This window comes from Chiloscyllium plagiosum, unplaced genomic scaffold (genome assembly GCF_037043375.1).
Source record: "Chiloscyllium plagiosum isolate Xiang-an unplaced genomic scaffold, Cpla_swu_hap1 HiC_scaffold_8, whole genome shotgun sequence".
In the NCBI taxonomy this organism is placed as follows: Eukaryota; Metazoa; Chordata; class Chondrichthyes; order Orectolobiformes; family Hemiscylliidae; genus Chiloscyllium; species Chiloscyllium plagiosum.
This window is the reverse complement of record NW_028270146.1, coordinates 83516396-83535789: the sequence shown is the minus strand read 5'-3', so window position 1 is coordinate 83535789 and position 19394 is coordinate 83516396. Positions and strand designations below refer to the sequence as shown.

The 19394-nt window shown below is 38.5% G+C and overlaps 1 protein-coding gene across 8 annotated transcripts in view; it reads left to right on the top strand.

The window, feature by feature from the left end:
• The window catches only part of hectd1 (HECT domain containing 1), a 78283-nt gene extending 59451 nt beyond the window's left edge, over nt 1–18832 (top strand). For 5 of the 8 annotated variants that reach the window (XM_043698059.2, XM_043698063.2, XM_043698061.2 and 2 more), the window contains 17 exons: nt 1092–1313; nt 4630–4763; nt 5497–5653; nt 5938–6160; nt 8213–8270; nt 8490–8672; nt 8941–9154; nt 9242–9327; nt 9568–9695; nt 9990–10191; nt 11710–11847; nt 12342–12949; nt 14714–14792; nt 15202–15295; nt 16758–16908; nt 17515–17659; nt 17844–18832. In XM_043698059.2, coding sequence (XP_043553994.1) covers nt 1092–1313; nt 4630–4763; nt 5497–5653; nt 5938–6160; nt 8213–8270; nt 8490–8672; nt 8941–9154; nt 9242–9327; nt 9568–9695; nt 9990–10191; nt 11710–11847; nt 12342–12949; nt 14714–14792; nt 15202–15295; nt 16758–16908; nt 17515–17659; nt 17844–17981 — 2960 coding nt within the window. In that variant the 3' untranslated portion in view covers nt 17982–18832. The remainder of the gene's footprint in view (nt 1–1091; nt 1314–4629; nt 4764–5496; nt 5654–5937; nt 6161–8212; nt 8271–8489; nt 8673–8940; nt 9155–9241; nt 9328–9567; nt 9696–9989; nt 10192–11709; nt 11848–12341; nt 12950–14713; nt 14793–15201; nt 15296–16757; nt 16909–17514; nt 17660–17843) is intronic. The other 3 variants (XM_087990045.1, XM_043698064.2, XM_087990046.1) reach the window with 1 other exon arrangement.
• The last annotated feature ends 562 nt before the right edge of the window (nt 18833–19394 follow it).

Sequence of the window (19394 nt, the reverse complement as noted above, 5' to 3'; positions counted from 1 at the left end):
GAGAGGTCTTGACAGGGTGAATATGGAGAAGATGTTTCCTTGTGTGAGAGAGAAAAATCTGGAACTAGGAGTTACTCTTCTTTTAAAAAAAAGAAAGGTGTTACCTATTTAAAACAGATGAGGCATTTATTTTTTCCCTTCAAGGTCTTCGAGTTCGCTGTTTTCAGCACCCTTTTTTTTTAAAAGGGAGAATCTTTGAATATTTTTATGTCAGAGGTAGCCAGGTTCTTGAGAACGGGGTAAATATGTATCTGTGAATGTGGGAAAGCTGAATTAAAATTACAGTCAACTGATTTTATTGAATGGTAGTGCAGGCTTGAGGGGTCAAATGTCCTATTCTTGCTTCTAACTCTCATTTGTATGTAATCAATTGCTTGATTAACTTTTAACCTGTTTTATACAATGTTTCCTACTACAAGTAACTTTTTTGGCAATTGAAATATTTTGTACTTTATCAAAATCCTTCATCCATCCAAATTTTTATTGCCACCAGGTCACTCCTGAACCCTCTTTTTGAGCTCTACTGTTTGTACTTCCTATTTCCGTTAATTTCCCTCACTACACTCAGCAATTCCCTTCTTGAAACCTACTGTCACTAATTTTAAATTATTAGTTGACTTTTACACACACTCACCATGATAATATATGGTGGCTAACAATTAGATTGTACTTCCTTCAGGGTTATATATCCCTGCAGTTATAGTGCAAGCGTTTTCTTTGAATTTGCCACTTAATATATAACAGCAATATTAAGAGTACTTGGTTCGTTTAGCCAATGGAAATATTAATTATAAAAGTTTTTATTCTTGGTTTTTTTAAAAAGTTTCATGTTTCCTTTATACTTGTAATCTATTGGCACAGCTTTAAATTGCTATAATGCAGAGAAGTGAAGCTATTTAGTTTGATCCACTTGGTTAAAAGTTAGGGTTTCAAACAAGATAAATTTATTAGGTTTTTAACAATTATTCATTTATTGTGGTGGAAAATAAAACATTGATTTTAAGAAGCTGCTGAAATTCACACTAAGAAAATTCTGCTCTTTTTTTGAATGTCGTATCAGTAATTTAACTTCTGTTTCCTGAAACCTGTAGCTTCTCCTCTCATGGGTGCCCAGAGTTTCCCAAACCTCACAACAACTGGTACCACATCAACTGTCACTATGTCAACTTCCAGCGTCACCAGCAGCAACAATGTAGCCACAGCGACCACGGGTTTGTCAGTCGGTCAGTCACTCAGTAATACTCTGACAACAAGTCTGACATCTACTTCCAGTGAGAGTGACACAGGTCAAGAGGCAGAATTCTCTTTATATGGTAGGTTATTCCCAAGGACTATGATGACGGGAACAAATGTTTTCACATTGTCTGCATTGAATTTTGTGAAGGGTTTTTTAAATTTAGTCTTCAAGGTAATGCTTGCACTTATTTTTAAAAATATTTCTTGATTAAGGTTGTTTCATTGGATATAATCAAGTTCCATAAATGCTAATTTAAATGTTTTCCAATCTCTGGATTGTCAAAGACTGAATTTCGCGTGTTGGGGCCGGCAAAAGTCCCAACATGCTGACTTCTCTGGAAATCATGATGTAGAAGTGCCGGGGTTGAACTGGGGTGGACAAAGTCAGAAGTCACATGACACCAGGTTACAGCCCAGCCGGTTCATTTGAAATGTCAAACTTTTGGAGTGCTGCTCCTTTGTCAGGTGAAGAAGCACCCGGTGGAGCAGCAGTCCAAAAGCTTATGATTTCAAATTAAACCTTTTGGACTATAACTTGGTGTTGTGACTTCTGACATTCTCTGGGAATTACCTGGTATGTTTTGAATTTTGTCAGGCAGTTCCCCTACTACATGAATATTTTTGAGTTAGAACCAAAGACCATAGAAGTTCTGATGCAGTCATTTCGATAGTTAGTTACCAAGGGAAAATTGGAGTGGACAAAACACGTTGGAACTCCTCCGTAAGTATTTCACCTGTCTGTCTTCACCAAATCGCTCGCTCAGCCATTCATAGCATTCATCTATGCTCGAGGATTCGCACATTATTGTTGTTGCACTCATGGGACATTTAGCTTATGGCGGCTTGTGCCTTGAAAGGTGAGACTGGCTGATCACCTCCCCACCAATCTACAACGATCTAACAGAGCTGTTAGGTTTCTGATGTAGCTGGGCTCAGAATACCTGGCAAACTATTGAGCAGCTTTGGGACAGACTAAAGTAGGAGCACAATGGCAGTTTGACTGTGATTAGCACTCCATAGAAAATCATTTTATCAGAATGTATGTGAGTGGACAGTGAAAATATGGCTTTATGATTTCAGAACGATTTGTGTGCAATTGGAAGGGAAGGTCAATTCATAGTACTGTTGCGTAGAATCCGTTCAATTGCTGATCTTTTGAGGGACCAAGTAAATTCCAGACATCATGAGTTCTGACTTTTTCACATCATTTTGAACTTTGTGCTGCATAATAACCGGAAATACACAGTTTAACTGATTTATTAATTTGTTATGCATAAAGTACCCTTGATGGTCTTGTACTTCTGTTTAGAGTGAAACTCAAGTTTTTAAAAGCAATCCACAATGCTTTGGCTTATTAGGTTCACTATAACCATTTCAATGTTGTATTACTAATTGTGTATGGTTGGTACTGCTATAACGCATGCTGCTTCAATACAAATTGGCTTTAATGCAGTTGAATTTAGACCGTTATTTGTAGAATGCAAGCTTTCCTTAGCTGTGTTGGCTATAACTTGATTCTGGCCCCATTAGTTTAAATGTCACAGCCATTGCCCGATTTGGTTATAATGCAAGATCACACAAGGACGGAACTATTGCGTTATGTCAGAACCGACTGTATTCCGAGAAAAAAAGACAAAACCTTCCCATCTTGCCATCATCAGGACAGAATGGCCAGAGTACTGGGTTTCAAAAGGAAGCAACAATTTTTGCTGTGAGAGAAGAGGGTACTGATTCATTGGCATGGACTCTAACTGGTCAAAATATTGTCAGGGATCAGTTAACTGACCACTGTTTAAATCCTTGTTCCTGAGGCATTTCATTTCAGCACCTGGTTCACCAGGGCAGAGAACAATACGACCCAATGGAAGGAGTTACCAGCTAAAAGAATTTTGCTTTTGAAAAAAGACTATTGTGACAAGGTGTTTGAGCTTTTGCAAAGCTGTTTGTGGTGAAGTCCAGGATTAGTTGCTTTGTCTAATTTCTCAAGCTGGACTTCACAGGCATTTTCGTAGAAAATTTGGAAATACCTCTGTACACAGGTAAAAGTTGACCAGTGTTGACCAAGAAAACCAAGCATTCACTTTTGTTTTGCTACCTATTTTTAAAGGGTTTATCCATAGTCTTCTGTCTTGTCGTTGGGAGTCTCTAAAAGACTGGCATAGAAAGACCTTGAAATCTAAATGGTCAATTTTCTGACCAACTTCTTCACAACTGAAACATGGTATTAATCTTTTGAAAGAATTTGGTCTCCCTTTTTATCAAATGAACTTTGGATGTTTGTATAATCTCAGGTTATAAAATCTCTGGTTATAAAATCTCTGGTTTAACTGAAGCTGATCCAACTGAGGTTTCTTAGTTAATTTGGTCTTTTAATATTTGTATAGAAAGGTATCTGCTTATCCTAAGATGCACAAGAAAAAGTTGAACCATTTTTCCCCTGAAAATGCAGAAAATTTGGCTATTTTTCATTGTAATTAATAATTATTTACTTTCTTAAATATATTGTGCATATATTTCAACTAGATTTTCTTAATTGGCAAGATTGCATGTATCTGTCATGAGTGTTTGCATTGTAACTATCTTCCAAGTAAGATTACTCATTGATTTGATTGTACCAGTATCTGCTCTTTACAGAGTCATGTTTACATAATTGATCAGCTGACTACTTGATATTCAAATTTGGATAAGTGCACAGTTGTTAATTGAGCAGCTTGAGAAAGGCATTGTCTAGTGAGGGAGGGGAAAAAAATCATTACAGTGCAGCAATTCAGTGTGGCTTCACAGCCACAACTTCTATTACCTGGAAGTGTAAAGGTACCAGGTGTATAGGAAGACTCTTTCTAGGCTGCCTTTTTGAAGTTGCATGCCATACCTGCTTCGTAGCATTTTACTGTTCCTCAAGTTCCACTGGGTCAAAATTCTGCAACTCTCTATATGGAAATACTTTTATTTCAGACTGCATTCATTCAAGGTGGTGTCTCGCCACCACCTTGAAGGCAGTGTCGGTTGGGCATTAAATGTTAGTCTTGCCAGTGATGCCAACAACCTAACAAAGAAAATACTTAATCCCAAACTGCCCAAACCAGTGAATTCAAATTAATGCAGTGGCAAACATTTGGATGCATCTGCTGTGTTGCTGTTGACATTCTGATCCAATTAATTTTCTCCAGAGGTCACTTTCTTCATCATGCCTCTTCCATCACCAACTCATGGCAGCACATATATTTGTTAAAGTGCAAACATGCAGGGCAGCTGTATGTAATCATGCCATTTATAACATAAACAGGCTTACCTTGCAACTCAGCATTATTTACTTTAATATTAAAGAATAGTTTCGAATTGACTCTGAAATAGGTTTTTCCAGCTAAATGATATTTACTTTATATTATATAGATTTTCTAGATAGTTGCCGTGCTAGTACTTTATTGGCAGAACTTGAAGATGATGAAGATTTGCCTGAACCAGATGAGGAAGATGATGAAAATGAAGATGACAATCAAGAAGATCAGGAGTATGAAGAAGTTATGGTATGCCATTCTCCTGTCGTTCTGAGTGTTTCATTTAAAAGTACTGTTGAGATTACTTAAACAACACTGTGCCACCGGTGGGCGGCACGGTGGCACAGTGGTTAGCACTGCTGCCTCACAGCGCCAGAGACCCGGGTTCAATTCCCGCCTCAGGCGACTGACTGTGTGGAGTTTGCACGTTCTCCCTGTGTCTGCGTGGGTTTCCTCCGGGTGCTCCGGTTTCCTGGAGTGACAAAGATGTGCAGGGCCAGGTGAATTGGCCATACTAAATTGCCCGTAGTGTTAGGTAAGGGGTAAATGTAGGGGTATGGGTGGGTTTCGTTTCGGCGGGTCGGTGTGGACTTGTTGGGCCGAAGGGCCTGTTTCCACACTGTAATCTAATCTAAACAGTAGTAACACAAGTGTGTAATACAGGTTTTTTTGTCCTGTTTGAGATATGCAGGTCTGATCTATTAATTTGTAGTTTTATAATGCTTGAAAATACAGGGCGACCCCTGTATCCGCGGAATCAATTTCTGTGGTTTCAGTTATCTGCGGTTAACTGGCTGGAACATTATTATAGGGGGCGTTCTGGAACCAGGAGACTGTCGGGAAGGTACGTTTCCCATTTAAATGAATGGGTTCGCTCCTATCCGCGGTTTCGGGTTTCCGCGGTAGGTCCTGGAACGTATCCCCTGTGGGTATGGGGGGTCTACTGTACATAAAATCACCTTCATTAAACCTTGGAACACAGGAAGAAGAAGAATATGAAACAAAAGGAGGACGTCGCAGAACATGGGATGACGATTTTGTCCTAAAGCGGCAATTCTCTGCTTTAGTACCTGCTTTTGATCCACGACCTGGTCGCACAAATGTGCAGCAGACAACTGATTTAGAAATCCCTCCCCCAGGTAATTTCTTGATCAAAGAGAATTTTTCAAGCTCTCTCCCTTTTGTTTTGTTCAGACACATCGCGACATAAAACACACTGGCTGTATATTTTCTTCCCTTTTATGACACATTCTGCTATTCCTATTGTTTAGTAATTGAAGTCTTGCAGTAATGTTCTAATTTGGTTGCATAGTGATATCATCTGAAAGCAGGCTTTACGTTGGTTTGGTGTACACTTTTTTGTAATGTTTTACATTTTTAAAAAAAACTGTGGGCTTTAATCTTTGGAATATATGTTTTGTAGGAACACCTCGATCAGAGCTGTTGGAGGAAGTAGAGTGCGCTCCTTCACCACGATTAGCACTAACTCTTAAGGTAGCGGGTTTGGGTACATCTCGTGAAGTGGAGTTGCCCCTCTCAAACTACAGAGCCACCATTTTCTGTTACGTGCAGAAACTGTTGCAGCTTTCTTGTAATGGGAATATAAAATCTGATAAGTTTAGACGCATATGGGAACCAACCTACACGTAAGTGAACATAATTGGAAACCTTGCATGTTTGGATTTATTTGATTAGAAGTTATTTCTGAAATACATGTCTTTTAGATAAACTATTAAGTTATTGTTTGCTCTTGAATTTCTATTCCAAAGTCCGTGGCTACTGCTTTCGGTTATGTACTAAAACATGTCTCAATGACTTATTGATTTAAGTTCAGCATGTGTACCCACAATGAATCAAGCGGAGAGACATCATTCATAATCATTAACATGAGGTCACAATGAGGATAAAGTGTTGTAAAAGACCTTTGGTAAATAAACCTCATGTATACACTTAACTTTGATTTATTATGGAGAAGAAATCAAAGTTAAGTATGTAGCTGCAGCAACTTTCGAGTGAATAGCATCGTGAAAATTATGACGAAAGCACTTGACAGGCAAACTTGAACCTGGAGAAAGTTAAACCCTTCTATAGCATGATAATGTTTAAGTAATATAGCATTTCACTTTTTGTATCAGTGAGTGAAATGAGTTAGTCATTTTTATAAACAGAAGGCAGAGAGTTGGTGTCTGTTATGTACTTAGCTTTCTTAAATTTCTCAATTAGCAACATGTTATGATCCCAGTTGATGCTGACCAATTCCAGATTGAAACCTGGTTTCGTGGATCAAATTTTGTTTTTTGGTTTGTGTGATGGTCTTTCACTGAGAGGCACAGTCACAGGCGGATGGACAAACAGATGGCGCGCGCACAATTGCAGATCTGGTTTTGACAATAAAGCACAAATTTGATATGCAAATGAAATGAAGAATAAAATAGAATAAAAACTATTTACATGTCTCAAGTTCAAAGATTTTGTACAACATGGTAAAATGTAATCCCATTAACTCCTATGGTCTTTTACATGCACCAGAGGGAATTCCCTTCTCTATCGCATGTATAGAGCTCTCCATTTCAAAGTTTGTGAGAAGATTTGTAGCCTGGGTGCTCGTTGTTGTGGTTTTGTTCGCCGAGCTAGGAATTTGTGTTGCAGACGTTTCGTCCCCTGTCTAGGTGACATCCTCCAGTACTTGGGAGCTTCCTGTGAAGTGCTTCACAGGAGGCTCCCAAGCACTGAGCATGTCACCTAGACAGGGGACGAAATGTCTGCAACACAAATTCCCAGCTCAGCGAACAGAACCACAACAGCTCTTAATTTAACTGAGTCTTGTGAATCTGGTAGCCTCTGAGTTTTCTTCCAACTAAACTTTTAGACTTTATCAGCTTCCAACAACCCCTTCAGGATTTGAACCAACCATTTCTGGTCTGGATCTTGCAAACTGCTTTAAACTGAGGAGCAACTTTTACTAACCTGTACAACTCCTCGTGCATAGCTGATTTGATGTTCTGCAGACAGCAAACAATGTAAGCACACTGATTGTGGCATTGCCGTTTGGTTCTGAAGGTCACAGTCACAAAGAAACTTAGATATGAAGTTGCTGCAAGTTTTTTTTAAAACCAGATCTTAACTATCTCATCAGGAGCAAATGTCTTGCATGTCTGTCGCCAGCCAAGACCTCTGCAAACCTGAACTGAAGAGTGCTTTATTTAAGCTGTGTTTTTTCCTTTAAGCCCAAACAGAAATTGCCCATAAGTCCTCCCAATATAAACACAACCCCATTAATCTCCAGAAAATGTCTCCTACTGTTTTAAAATAAATCACCACAGCTGCAGTAATACTTAAATTAATCATTTAAACCCTTTTATAGGGGCAGACCGAATTAACTAACCAAAATCCAAATTTTAAACTAAATTACCTTACATTTCACACTTATACAGTGTATTTTGCTTAGAATACTAAAATTCAGTAATGTGTTAATTCTTTGCTTTTTTTTATTTAAGCTAACCTTAGGGTGTTGATTAACTTTAACCTGCCCATGTTATTTGCTACATTATCCTTTTGGACTGTTGCTGATTGAGATCTAGAGTAGAACAGTATTTTACCTATCAGTGCTGAATTTCTCTGTTATAAGCTGAAAGATCCAAACCAGAAATTTATAATCGTAATCTGAAAAGCTGATAAGTGCTTATCATTTCTTATAGGATTATGTACAGAGAGATGAAAGATACTGATAAAGAAAAGGGGGAAAATGGAAAGATGGTAAGTGGTTATTTTGTGTTCCAAAATTGTCACTTTTTTGCACCTAGTGATAACAGACTAAACTATTACTATGACTATCTTGAAGTACTAACAGTTCTGTCAAATGGATCTTTTTAAACCTAAGAGCATGAGTAATAAAAGTTTAAATGTTTTCGAGCATGTACAACCCGTAAGACTTTACAATCAGGAAAGACCAACCTTTGGTTCTTCCTGTTGTAGGGCTGCTGGTCTGTAGAGCATGTGGAACAATACCTTGGCACTGATGAATTACCAAAGAATGACTTGATAACGTACCTGCAGAAGAATGCAGATTCAGCTTTCCTGCGGCACTGGAAATTAACCGGCACTAATAAAAGTATTAGGAAAAACAGAAATTGTTCTCAGCTCATAGCTGCATACAAGGTATACTACTGTGCAAAATATTTTTTATGAATCATGTGTTTGCACCTGTAGAAGCAAATTTAATGCTTATGTTGCAGAGTTACTCCTTTAAATGAGCTTAATGTATGGTTGTAGCTTTAATGCATTTTTGTTCTTTTAACTCCCATAAAAGTTAGTGTGTTAACCATGCTATGCAAATGGCTTTGTCCAGTACTGCATGCAGTTGATTATTTTTGCAATGATTCTGTGTTATTAATTTTTGTTCTTTGAAAATAAACATTTTCTGCAGGAATTTTGTGAGCATGGAACAAAATCATCTGGATTAAGCCATGGATCCATTTCCTCTTTGCACAGTTGTGAAATTCTTAGTGGAACACGAGAGCAGCCACAAGCCAAGGCTGGGAGTGGGCAAAATGCTTGTGGTGTAGAGGATGTCTTGCAATTACTTCGTATTCTTTATATTATTGCTAGTGATCCATACACCACGTGGAGAGGTCAAGAAGGTTAGGCTGCATCTTTTATCATGGAAATAGAAATACATTAAAATCCATGAATTGATCAGTTCATGTGGTGTTTTCCGTTATTTGCAGAAAGTGATGGTCAGCTTGAATTCAATGTTTCCCCAGAAGAATTCACAAGCAAAAAAGTCACCACAAAAATCTTACAGCAGATTGAGGTAACTGTTTAAAATTGATCCAAAATACAAATTGTGTATGACATTCTTTAGCAATTCCATTTGGAAGACTGATGCATTCAAATATCCAGGAGTTAATAGTGTAGTCATTGAGGAGCTTGCCTAAATCTCTTTCTAACCGTAAAAAGTTTTTGGGTTATTATAACATAATGATATTCACCTTTTTTTGATATTGGCTCACTATTTGATGTGCTCAGTTTTTTTTAATGGCCTTTATCACAGGAGCCATTGGCTTTGGCTAGTAGTGCATTACCAGACTGGTGTGAACAACTGACCAGCAAGTGTCCATTCTTGATTCCTTTTGAAACTAGACAACTTTACTTCACCTGCACAGCATTTGGAGCATCAAGGTAAATGATGGATTTAAATAATACAAATTAGTCTTCATATTTTTTTCTTTTGAAAAACCATCTCCATGTCAGCACAATATGCGAGTGTTACCTTTGGTTTTTTTTCCATAACTTTAACTTGCAACAGTTCAGTAGAAAGTTTGGCATAGTATAACCTAACTCATTTCATGTGGCTTCTGCTGACTCTCTACTACATATCTTGGTGAGGATGTTCATTTTATCATTTTAGTTCTTACTATCTATACTTTTAAATTACTGTGTTCCTCTCATCACTGTTTACTGCTGCGTTTTTAGAGCAATAGTTTGGCTACAGAATAGACGTGAGGCCACCATGGAACGTACCCGAACAACAACAACAGTGAGACGCGATGATCCAGGAGAATTTAGAGTTGGAAGATTAAAACATGAGCGGGTCAAGGTTCCTCGTGGTGATACATTAATGGAGTGGGCAGAGAACGTCATGCAAATTCATGCTGATAGGAAATCTGTCCTTGAGGTAAATAGTACAAAAAACCTTAAATCCAATTGGAATAGTATTAAGTGGCCTTGGTAGGTTACTGTGTGTTTGAGTAATATGTTTAAAATGAACAATCTTGTGTTTCTCTCAGAATTCTTCACGAAGATCAACTTGAATCATGCCATTTTGTTACTAAGACAGTTAAGAGAGAAAATAATCAAACCATGTAGCCTGTACAATTGCCAGGGATTATCAGTGATCATTGAGTTTGATTATCTCACCCTGGCTTGCTGCAATTGGTATGTGCACAGTTTGTGAGAGGAATTGTTCAGGGTCCTTTTCCGGTGACTGTTAGGTGATACACACATTTAAAAAAAAACGTCATGTGAATCAGAGAGTCTCCAAAAACCATTACATAGTTTGGAAGCAATGACATTCATTTTGTGCATTGCTTATGGCCCACTTGCTGTCCTTCCTGCAGCCCATCTGCATCAGCATCTGAGGTGGGAGAGTTGACAAGCAGGAAGTATGAAAAGAAGTTGGGTATTAAGGATTTATGTACAGGATGTTAACAGGGTGAAATACTGCAGGGCCCTCTCCGTGGGAGAAATGTCAGGCCAAATTCAGAACGTCTACCCCACAAAGATGATATGCTGGGGCAGTATAAAGGCAGTGTCAGACTTTCACCACCTACTGCACAAGAAATCTGACCCTTGAGAGCAGCCAGCCAATGATTGTCCAGCAGCTGTAACAGTCTCAGCACAGCAGCAGAACTCAAAGATAGGCACTGCCACGAGTGCAGACTCTTCCACAAAACCAATCAAAATGCTGGGCCTTTAGGGCAGGAAGGGGTCGAGCACATTAGGGAAGCTCTCAGGGAAGGTCAGGTGGTCTTGGTGGTTGGGAAAGAGAAACAAATTGAACCAAGGTTTGGGAGAGATACCATTCTCTCAAATGTTCCACAGCACATCTCCACAAATTAGAGTTGACTTCCCTATTTGAAGTTAAACCAACCTTTCAGGGTATTCTCTCAGCTGATTCTGTAGCAGTGCCTCAAGTCATTAGAGTACACATTTGCTAATTTTGTCAGTCAGCAATATGTTTCTAATGCAGAATGAATTGTTCCCTTGTTAAATTTGTTTGATCGTATGTTGGAGAGCACAGACAAGAAAGTTCTATAGCATGTCAATTTTTTTCAATAATACTGTAGTTCTTCTCTACCAAGAAGCCAGTTAGTAACTGGACTCTTGACAGACTGTGTGCACAGTTTATATTGTTTATCTTGCATTTTCTGTGTTTTACATGCCTTGAAGAAATAAACCAAAATTAATCTACAAGTAGTATTTTTTCAATTTAACTTGCAGTGTAATTAAAAATTTCCAGTATCCCAATTGGCCTCCTCTCTTTTTGTAGTGAATGCCACAAAATGCACATCAGTGGATGGACTTCTTCAAACTTGATCATTGACAGAAATTTCACTTGTTGTTTTTAATGATGTGGCTGATGGTGGTTGTCCAGTTTAAATTTTCAATCTACCTGTTACTGATATGTTTTCAGGTTGAGTTTTTAGGTGAAGAAGGAACTGGTCTTGGTCCAACATTAGAGTTCTATGCACTCGTAGCAGCAGAGTTTCAAAAGAAAGAACTTGGGATTTGGCTGTGTGATGATGATTTTCCTGATGATGAATCCCGACAGGTATTAAAAATTAAACAAAACGTTATTTTTGCTTTGATGCACTAAGGTTACAATTAGACTCTGTTTCAACTGATAACATGATGATCCAGCATTTTATTCATAATACGGTAGCGTCTTGACTTAATCCATTCCGGGACCCGGTTCACGAACTGAATCAATTTTTCCCATTGTTCGGATAGCGTAAGAATGCTTGGACGGCTGTTCACAGCGCACGCGCCAAAGACTAACTGAATGAGATCACGTGGGGCCCCGAGAGCTTTTGCGTTCAACAAGCGCGTAGCAAAGCAGAACAATGAAACCACGTGGTCGCACATGGGCTTTTTGCGTTTGTACCTTGAATTTCGTACATATGTTGAAGCAAAATTTTACTTACAATCCTGTTCGTAAACCGATTTGTTCGTGAATGGGGTCATTCGTATGTCAAGGCACTACTGTATTAAAAACTAACTTGATACCACTTCAATTGAATATTTAACTTGTCTGTTTTTAAACAGGTTGACTTAGGAGGAGGACTTAAGCCACCAGGTTATTATGTGCAACGATCGTGTGGACTTTTTTCTGCGGCTTTCCCACAGGATAGTGAAGAAATGGACAGAATAACCAAACTTTTCCATTTTCTGGGAATTTTCTTAGCCAAATGCGTTCAGGACAACAGACTGGTGGATATACCAATATCTAAACCTTTCTTCAAACTCATGTGTATGGGAGACATAAAAAGCAATATGAGTAAGCTATTAAATGAATATGGAACCCGGCTAGATGGTGACTTGCATTATACTGAAAGCCAATCGGAAGCATCAACAGAGGAAGGACATGATTCTATATCTGTTGGTAGTTTTGATGAAGACTCAAAATCAGAGTTTATTCTTGATCCTCCTAAACCCAAACCCCCTGGTTGGTTCCATGGAATTTTGACTTGGGAGGATTTTGAATTGGTAAATCCACACAGAGCTAGGTTCTTGAAGGAAATTAAGGAACTTTCCGTGAAAAGGCGGCAAATAGTAAGTAACAGAGCTCTTTCGGAAGATGAGAAAAACACACAACTCCAGGAGCTTACTCTGAAGAATCGATCAGGACCACCACTTGGCATAGAAGATCTAGGGTACGGATTTTCTTGTTGGCTTCTGGCATAGTCCATCAGTTATCTGCATTTTTTTTTTCACCCATTAACATTTTGGTTTGAGGTAGCTATGTTAATATTTAAGAGGCATTTGGATGGGGATATTAATAGGAAGGGTTTGGAGGGATATGGTGCTGGCAGCTGGGACTAGATTGGGTTGGGCTATCTGGTCAGCATGGATGGGTTGGACCGAAGGGTCTGTTTCCATGCTGTACGGTGATATGGTTAGGCTGTAAATATCTAGACCTCAAGGTTAAATCTTTGGAAAGACTTCTAAAGGCGAAGTAATTCCTGTTGTGCCTCTGAAAATGTTCACGCCTACTCAGGTCGATACATTTATTTCTCAGAATAAGATAGTGAATTTGTGTCCAGATGAAACACTGGAAATCTGAAGCCCAAAAACAAGAGTACTCTACATATCACAGCCTAACACAGAATTGGTGTGACACTTTGCTTTAGCTTAGCTGTTCTCTCTTCAAAATAATTGCAGTGCGCTTCCAGATTTGAGTTTTGTTTTTGTGAATATGATGAAATAATCCTCTGTAGTGCCTGCCTGTTAACAGAGGTCTGGATGTGTGTGCTTCCCATTTCTCAGGATTTCACTTTAGCATTATAAATACAATTTATTTGACTTGTTGGGCAATCTAACATTTTGTTTGGTTTTGAGTTAAATCATCATGCATTTGTGACCACATTACAAATTATAATCAGAGAATTAGTGTCCAAAATGTCGGTTCCAATCAATTTTAAGTTGTCAGATGCTTTTTAAAAAGTACATTTTACACACTTTATGAAGCTATTATATATTTTCAGTTGCATGCTGGAGGAGTGAATTGACATCAGAATTCTTGTCACAGCTTTTTGAACTGAGAGCAATATAGTTGAGATTTGAAGTAGTCCACTTCACTTGGAGATTTGTTTGTTTGTTGATGGGAGGAGATTGCTGTTCGTACAATGGTTATGTTTGTGGTTTATTTTTCCTTTCTTGTGAATTATAGTCCATTTCTTGTACTAACATTTCCACTCTCTTGTAAAAGGTCAGCTCTGAATGATCCTTGTTCTATTGGCTCTGAACCTTTACAAGGATGTTACCAAGCCTGGAGGGTTAGAGTATAAGGAGATGCTGTATAGGCTGGGATATGTTTTTTTCCTTGGAACATAAGGTGCTTAGGGGTGACTTTTTATTGAGGTTGTCAAATCATGAGGGACGCAGGTAAGGTGAATAGCCAAGGTCTTTACCCGATATTAGGAGGGTCTAAAACTAGAGGGTGTAGGTTTAAGGTAAGAGGGGAAAGATTAAAAGGGACCCGAGGTGCAACATTTTCACACAGTGGTGCTTTTATGGAACAAGCTGCCAGAGCAAGTGGTAAGGCGAATACATTAATAACATTTAAAAGACATTTGGATAGGTTCATTGATAAGAAAGGTTTAGAGGGATATGGGCCAAATGCAGGCAAATGGGATGAGATCAGTTTGGGATACCTGGTCGGCATGAATGAGTTGGGCCAAAGGGTCTGTTTCCATGTTGAATGACTCTGATTCCAATCATACATGTTTACCTACATCAGTCTACTAATCTGGTTGTCCCGTCAGATGCACACAATCCAAAAGATTTGAGGAAATGGGAAAATGAGCAAAAATATGTTTTGGGCTAAATGCAAAATGCTTCTACTTGAAATCATTTGAAGCCAACTATTAAAACATTAGGTATTTTTAACTGTTTTGTTATTTTCCCAAATCTTGCAGGCTGAATTTTCAGTTTTGTCCTTCATCCAAAGTACATGGATTTACAGCTGTTGATTTGAAGCCAAATGGTGATGATGAGGTCAGTGGTAAACGTTTCAGATCTTACTGAGGAAGAAATATTGTTATTTTGTTTTTAACCCAGTCTCCACTCTTGTTCTTGCTCTGTCTCCTTCCTCTCCACTCTCTGGCTCGCTCTTTCTCTCTCCCCCTTGCCTGCCCCTCTGTCTTTTTTCCCATGTAGCACGCGGTTGCGCCTCCTCTCTCCCTCCTTTATGCTGCCACCCCCTACCCCCCCCTTTGTTTCATTGGGTAACACATTACAGTCTAGGGTTTCTGCCCTACTCAATCTTGTGTTTTGTCCTAAATTTGCTTATCTGTGCTTCAGTAAGAGAGGGGAATGTGTACCTAAAGTAATTGCAATGAAATGTTATTGTTTGCTTTTTTATTTTTGGTCGATTTTGGATTGATCTAGCATTCTTCTATTTTAGATGGTAACGATAGACAATGCAGAAGAGTATGTAGAATTGATGTTTGACTTCTGCATGCACACTGGAATACAAAAGCAGATGGATGCTTTCAGAGGTAATGCCCTTTTTAATCGTGAATGTGCTAACATTGAGGAACAGAATACATCATTAGAAGGTTGCTTGAGCTTTAATTACGACCACTTCCTGTGGCAGCTTCAGTGAGCAATTAATGTCCAAATCCACCAAGTTACACCGATTCAGAACAAGCTGGGGTTTGGTTAGAGCAAATGATGAACAGTGTCAATAGCAAGAATTGCTTGGATATTGCATGAATTATAGAACATAGAAGAATACAGCGCAGTACAGGCCCTTCGGCCCTCGATGTTGCGCCGATCCAAGCCCACCTAACCTACACTAGCCCACTATCCTCCATATGCCTATCCAATGCCCACTTAAATGCCCATAATGAGGGAGAGTCCACCACTGCTACTGGCAGGGCATTCCACGAACTCACGACTCGCTGAGTAAAGAACCTACCCCTAACATCTGTCCTATACCTACCCCCCCCTTAATTTAAAGCTGTGCCCCCTTGTAATAGCTGACTCCATACGTGGCAAAAGATTCTCACTGTCGACCCTATCTAAACCCCTAATCATCTTGTACACCTCTATCAAGTCACCCCTCAACCTTCTTTTCTCCAATGAAAACAACCCCAAGTGCCTCAGCCTTTCCTCATACAATCTTTCTACCATACCAGGCAACATCCTGGTAAACCGCCTCTGCACCCGTTCCAGTGCCTCCACATCCTTCCTATAGTATGGCGACCAAAACTGCACACAATACTCCAGATGCAGCCGCACCAGAGTCTTATACAACTGCAACATGACCTCAGTACTCGAACTCAATTCCTCTACCAATAAAAGCCAGTACGCCATATGCCTTCCTCACCGCACTATTTACCTGGGTGGCAACTTTCAAAGATCTGTGTACATGGACACCAAGAACCCTCTGCTCATCCACACTACCAAGTATCCGACCATTAGCCCAGTACCCCATCTTTTTGTTGCTCTTACCAAAGTGAATCACCTCACACTTAGCTACATTGAACTCTATTTGCCACCTTTCTGCCCAGTTCTGCAGCTTATCTATATCCCGCTGTAACCTGCCACGTCCTTCCTCACTGTCTACAACTCCTCCGACTTTCGTATCATCTGCAAACTTGCTCACCCAACCTTCTAACCCCTCCTCCAGGTCATTTATAAAAATGACAAACAGCAATGGTCCCAAAACAGATCCCTGCGGAACACCGCTAGTGACGGCACTCCAATTATAGCTAGCTTTATTTAACTATTGAAGACATGACGTTTGAAGAGAAATAAGAAGTTGAGAAATTATATTTAAACGTGATTATCTATTGATATAATAGTGTTTTGGTCAATTGATATACTATCCTGCCATTGAGTGAACTAATCTTCTCTAAAGCTAATAAGGTTAATGAGGGCAAATGTAAATTGAATGACTCAACTATAAAAAGTGTCAACTTACGTATGGTGTTTATCATTCTTCCTCATTTCCAGATGGATTCAATCGTGTCTTTCCTATGGAAAAGCTGAGCTCTTTCAGCCATGAAGAAGTTCAAATGATCCTTTGTGGAAACCAGTCACCATCTTGGACTGCAGAGGATATCATTAATTATACAGAACCCAAATTGGGCTACACCCGAGATAGGTACTTGAGAGAGCCAGGTTGTCAATTCTGCTGTACCGATTCAGCTTGCAAACTTTAGAACTGTTGACCTAAATACCATTTTTTTTTTTACTTTTTGCCCCCAATTACCTTTACATCATTGTCTTGAATAAGTTGACCAGTAATGTTTTGTGGATTTATATTTCACTTTGGATAATGTATGTAGATGATAATCTTTCTTGTCAAATACAGTCCAGTTCAGTTAAGAATTTTAGGACATTTATTATACAGAGAGGCCATTTGACTCATCTTTTGTCTGCATTGGCCAAGACTTCGTTGCAAGTCTCAGAAATCAAAGAGTGACTCTTCTGGGGATAGAAAAATGCTTCAACATAAAAGCAAAATTCTGCAGGCATTGGAAATCTAGAATAATAACAGTGTTGGAAGCATTCATATTGAACATGTGGCCAAGAGCATTTTGGGTCATTTTTTTTTTCCAATTTTAGGGTTACAGCTCCCTCATGTTCAGTTTCTTTATTTATGTAAACTTCTGCGTGAACTTAGTACAATTTATACTACTTGCTAAATGTAGGATAAAGGAATCACTTTCAGTATTTTTTATTGAATTTTTTTCTTCATTGTCCTCAGCCCAGGGTTCATTCGATTTATTAAAGTTCTTTGTGGGATGTCATCAGATGAAAGGAAGGCATTTCTACAGTTCACCACAGGATGTTCCACTCTTCCACCAGGTGGTCTGGCCAATCTTCATCCACGGCTCACAATTGTTCGGAAGGTATGTAACCAAATTATGTTGGAAGATATGAAAACTGCTAAAACGTGTAATGAAATATCTCCACTTTAAAAATGATAATGATCCAAATCTGCTTTGGTTTACAAAGATCTACATGGTTGGAAGTACTAAATATGATACATTAAATGACCCAAGGGATGCATTTTAACATATTTTTTTGATTTAGGTTGATGCAACAGATGCAAGTTATCCATCAGTAAATACATGTGTGCACTACCTTAAATTGCCTGAATACTCCTCTGAGGAAATTATGAGAGAACGTTTGCTAGCTGCTACAATGGAGAAAGGTTTTCATCTTAATTGATTAAATGAACATTGATGGATACTGAACAGAACACTGAATCTGAAACTAGAAAAGCCTCTCGTGTTTGTGTGAAAAAATGTTTATATCCAGCTGTAATTGGATACAGCTTGCCTACTTTTTGAGGCTTTAAAGAGAACCATAATGAATAACTCTTAGCTGCTAATGTTTTGGCAGGAACAAACTTATCCTGTTAATAATTACAAGGCCAGCAAATATTATGACACAGAGCACTGTGTGCTGCTTCAAGGGCTTATGAGACTGGAAGCTGGGACGGTCCTGTAAATGTTCCTAAGAGCAGTTTTTGTCATATTTTCAGTGTTTAATTTCTGACAATGCATCGTGTTTTATTCAGTTTATTAAGCACAGCAATTGGTACCTGGGTTCACTACAGATGCCACTTTTTTGACCTCCTTTGCTGGCCTCTTGCTATTGGTCAAGAACCTGCTTGTGTAGAATTGTAATGTAGAGAGTGAATGGGCATTTCTTCCAAAGCATTTCCTGTTTAGTAGTGCCTGCACTGTTTATTTGAGTATTAAAATTTTACTTGCTATCCTTTTTAGTATACAATCATGAATAAGCTTTGTTTTTCTTTTCGTTTGTTTGGTGTGCGTATGTTTTCAGTCTTTCATGTCCTGCTCTGAAGATCAAATCCTTGAATGCATTTGTGCAATTTTACAGTAAGCTAGAAACACTGGTTCTAGGTGCAAGGCACATGTTAAAGCAAGCTAAGCTTTCCCCTGTATTTCTTTGTATATTATAAACATTTATTTAACTCGAGTTGCAGTTTCAAGTCACACAAACTATTTTCAAATGTGTATGCTTAAAATAATCATTAAAATATTTGCAAAGTATATGAGTGATCTGCCTTTTTTATAACTGTTGATTTAAGCTTTGTAATTTAGTGATTTTTGTTTGGGTCAGGTGCAGAAGTGCCTCTTTCGCATCAACTAAATGTTTAGTAACAAAACAAATGGAATTTGCTTTGTCTTTCCTTTCACATTTTTGGGACATCCATAGTTGTTTCATGGTCAAGGAATTACTAAAGTGATGACCCTAGCTGTTTGTACTGGATTTGAGAATTAAACTTGGTTTGATCAGTTATTTTATTTTTGCAAATTGATTTATAATGATGGTAGTCCCTGAAACATAGTCACACAATGCTACATTTGTTTTAAATAAAAGTCTATTTTACCAAAAAAGCTCTATATAAATAATACAAGTTGAAAAAATCTTGTCACAAATAGCAAAACAAACTTTCAATCTGTTTCTCACTACCTTTTATAGATATTTTATTCCAGAGAAATACACTCTTAACTCTTCAAATTCATTCTTAACAGATTCTTCCCAGTTTATTTTCCTTGGACTAGTGAGACAGTTTTACAATTCCTTTCAGGAGAAAGTGAGGTCTGCAGA